Raw genomic sequence first — 3,752 nt, 5'->3', positions numbered from 1 at the left:
GATAGAGGCAGTAACGAGCAACACAGTGCTCTTATTCCCATAATTTTAAGGTTCTAAGGGATGATTTAAACATTTTCCCCCCAAAAGATGGATCTTAACCTTCAGGTCTTGGTACTACTCCCCACTGAAACATGATTAAGCAGAGCAGTGAATGGAAATGAATGGACCAGTGGTTGGGTTTCTTCCTTCTTGGTCCTTAAGAAATGCTTGTTCTGGTGCCCCTACTGGCAGAGCTATGCCACTGTGCCCACTAAGCCCAGAGTGAAATTTTGCAAAACTAAGGCTCTTCTCAATTGTCAGAGCAGAGACTTTAGCTATGAGTCGGTTCCTCTGAAAGGTGGGGAGACAGATGAAGTGATGTTCATGCTTTCCTGAGAAAGATCCCTTCTTCTCTGCAAGTTCTTACAGGATTCCTTCAGGAGCAGATTCAGGATGAGTGTCCGGAACCCCCTGAGACTCCTGAACCTGGCAGGGAAGAGCTTACTAACCAATGAGGCCTTGGCCATTTCTGCTCTGGAGTATCTGCCCATCGAGCTCTTCCCCCCACTCTTCATGGAAGCATTCTATGGAAGGCACAGAAAGACATTAAAGGCCTTGGTTCAAGCCTGGCCGTTTGTCCGCCTGCCTCTGGGGGGTCTGATGCAGACGCCTCATGTGGTAACGTTACAAGCAGTGCTCGAGGGACTTGATGTCCTGCTCACACAGAAGGATCGTCCAAGGTGAGTTGGATGCAGGTAATCTGATAGGATGTGGGCAATCCCAAACAGACAGTTGAAGACAGGAAAGTAGATGGGGCATGGATGGGTCAGTGACTTCTGATGATGCCAATGAAGAAACACAGAAACTTGGCCATTGCTGAGCTCACTTTGGGAAATGCCTTCCAGCAGTGTAGGAGTGCCTAAGATGCAAGGAAATCTGAAAGGACAAGTCCCAGTCCCCCCCCCGCCAACAGATGTTTAAGGCCACTAGAAGTAGACGGCTAAGGAAAATGGAAGGGGAAAAGATGGAGGAAGGTGAAGCAGAGAGGGGAGAGGAGGACAAGGCAGCACGTGATGTTGGGAATTTGAAGTAAAAACTCATGTGGGAAGTCAAGAGTGTTGCCTAAATTTTGTGTGGATATTATTAAAACCATCACTGACGATCCGTTGTTTCCCCACAGGAGATGCAAACTGCGTGTACTGGACTTAAGGAATACTGGCCAGGATTTCTGGAGAATGTGGTCTGGATCCAGTGTCCATGTGTCCTCAAGCTTTTCAATGGCACCAGGAACTGAGGACAGGTCGAGCACTGAGAAACTCTTGGCTCCCTTCGAGGTGTTCATAGAGCTTCACCTCAAGGAAAGGAGCATGGATGGATTTCTCACCTGCCTTATGAGATGGGTGGAGCAGAGGAAAGCATCCATACACCTGTGCTGCAAGAGGCTGAGAATTCTTTCATTTTCCATGGATAAAATTATGAAGGTCCTGAGCATGGTGCAGCTGGACTGTATCCAGGAGGTATACTTGAATCGCAGCTGGCATCTGTCCACCCTGGCCATGTTTGCACCTCTCCTGGGCCAGATGAGCAATTTGCAGAGACTCCTCATCTCCCACATCAATCTGCCTGATCCCGAGGAACAGGAGGAGCACCATATTGTCAAAATTACTTCTCAGTTCCTAAGGCTGCACCACCTCCGGGATCTCCATCTGGAATCCCCCTTCTACCTCGAAGGCTGCCTGGACCAGATGCTCAGGTGAGTGTGCATCACTGACCAAGTAACAGTGAACCCAACACTAGAATAGCAAATGTGCTGTCCCCTTTGCTGCTCCATTGTGAACTATGGTATCACATAACCACCCAAATCTAGGTAGGGGTTCAAACTGGGAGAGAGGCTCTGGAAAGGGACACTGTGCTGGAAACTATAGATTAGGAGCTAGAATCTAGGGGATGGTTATTTGGTTTCTTCTTAAGAAGAGATACCTTTTCTAGGTGACTTAGGAAAATAGGCAAGGGAAGAGGGTATTGAACATGGACAACTCCACCAGGCCTGAGCGTTCCTAAACTGAACCTCTGTGTTCTCCAGCTTTCTGATCAGGATGAGCCTATCTCAAATACCCTGTCTGTAAAAGGATGTTTTTTGCACCAGATATGGTAAATAATGTATGGGAAATGCATGATTCTGGAGGTTGTGGTAATATGGCAGGTGTCAAAGGCATCATAAAAATTGGAAGATGGTTTCCAGATAAAGCAGGGATATAAGTGAGCCCCACGGGCTGGCATCCTCTGTGGATGCTGTGGGATTTTGCCCAGGTTTGTCCTCTATGAGTCACCCAGAAGCCTCACCTGCCTGAGATGGATATCTGGGGCCAAAGCATGTTCAGAAGGAAGCCTGGGTAGGAAGCATTTTAAGTATATCTCTTTATTATTAATTAAAATATATTATATATATAATTAATAATTATATATTAGCTAATATATTTAACTATTAACTTTCAGTGATGTCCAATCTTGATTGAGGCAAAATGTCAACCTCTCCTCTGAGTTTGCTCTAGTGCCTTCCATTATCTTCATTCCTCTTCATAAGGAAGCAGAGAACATTTTTCTCTGCTTGAGTAATGAGGAGAGAGAGGTTTTCAGACTCTATGTACTTGACCTGGTCACACAGAAAAGGTGAAATGACTGGCTGCAATGAGATTGGCCTTTCAGGGTATTAATCCTTATCAGATAATGTGTTCAAACCTGGGCTTGGGCAGATCACTTGTCTCTCAACTTGCAATCAACTTCCACCTCAGTTTCTGATACCTAATTCCTCTCTTTCTCCCCAGGTGCCTGATGACCCCCTTGGACAACCTTGGGATTACTTGCTGCCTGCTTACAGATTCAGACCTGACCCATCTGTCCCAGAGCCCAAACATCAGTCAGCTAAAGGGCCTGGATCTGAGTGGGGTCACCATGACCTACTCTAGTCCTGAGCTCCTCCCAGCTCTGCTGGAGAAAGTTTCAGCCACCCTCCAGGAGCTCTACTTAGAGCAATGTGGGATCAGGGACTCCCATTTGGAATCCATTCTGCATATCTTGAGCCACTGTTTCCAGCTCATGTCCTTCAGTCTGTGTGGGAACCTCCTCTCCATGGCCATCATGGAAAAGCTGCTGCGACACACCTCCGGGCTGCCCAGGTTAAGTAAAGAGCTATACCCTGCCCCTCAGGAAAGTTTCAGCTCTGATGGAATCCTCCAACCCAGGAGACTTGCCCAGTGTCAGAGTGAACTTCTTGAGATCCTGGAGGACTTGGGACATCCCAGGATCATCTGTATTAGCTTCACGCCCCTGTCCACCCTGCGGAGATAACACATTCTGTCGTCCTGAGCACATCATGTACGGTGGTAATACCCTTGTTAGTCCATAACATTGGTGAAAAGCTTTCTTCTGAGCACTTGGAAACCGAAATCTAGGACAAGATACATCGTGAAATGAAGATAGAGCCATGGTTTCAGACATCTGCTCAATGTCAATGTGAAAAGGAAAGGTGATCCTGCAGGGAAGCAGGATTGCAGAGGGAAATACTGTCTCCCTGGAATAGGAATGCTTGTAGAGTCAGAACTAAGAGCCTACATTTCCTTAGGTCGATTTGAGCTTGAGATTCACATGTTGGTGTTATCCTGGGTAGATGGCTGTAAAGAAATGGTCGAAAATAAAGAGCCCCTCATTGTAAACGGATTGCTGCTGTTCATGATGTATTTCTCCTGATTTTTCATTTCATGTCAGGGAAATCT

At 46.7% G+C, this 3,752-nt stretch overlaps 1 protein-coding gene across 1 annotated transcript; it reads left to right on the top strand.

The window, feature by feature from the left end:
* Positions 1–432: 432 nt before the first annotated feature.
* LOC136169386 (PRAME family member 8-like) lies at positions 433–3,327 on the top strand. The gene is made up of 3 exons (XM_065937156.1): positions 433–719; positions 1,160–1,732; positions 2,805–3,327. The coding sequence occupies exons 1-3, from the start codon at positions 433–435 to the stop codon at positions 3,325–3,327; spliced, it is 1,383 nt and encodes a 460-aa protein (XP_065793228.1).
* The last annotated feature ends 425 nt before the right edge of the window (positions 3,328–3,752 follow it).

Source organism: Muntiacus reevesi, chromosome 5 (genome assembly GCF_963930625.1).
Source record: "Muntiacus reevesi chromosome 5, mMunRee1.1, whole genome shotgun sequence".
NCBI lineage: Eukaryota > Metazoa > Chordata > Mammalia > Artiodactyla > Cervidae > Muntiacus > Muntiacus reevesi.
Note: the sequence above shows the minus strand (reverse complement) of the source record. Positions and strands in the feature narration are given on the sequence as shown.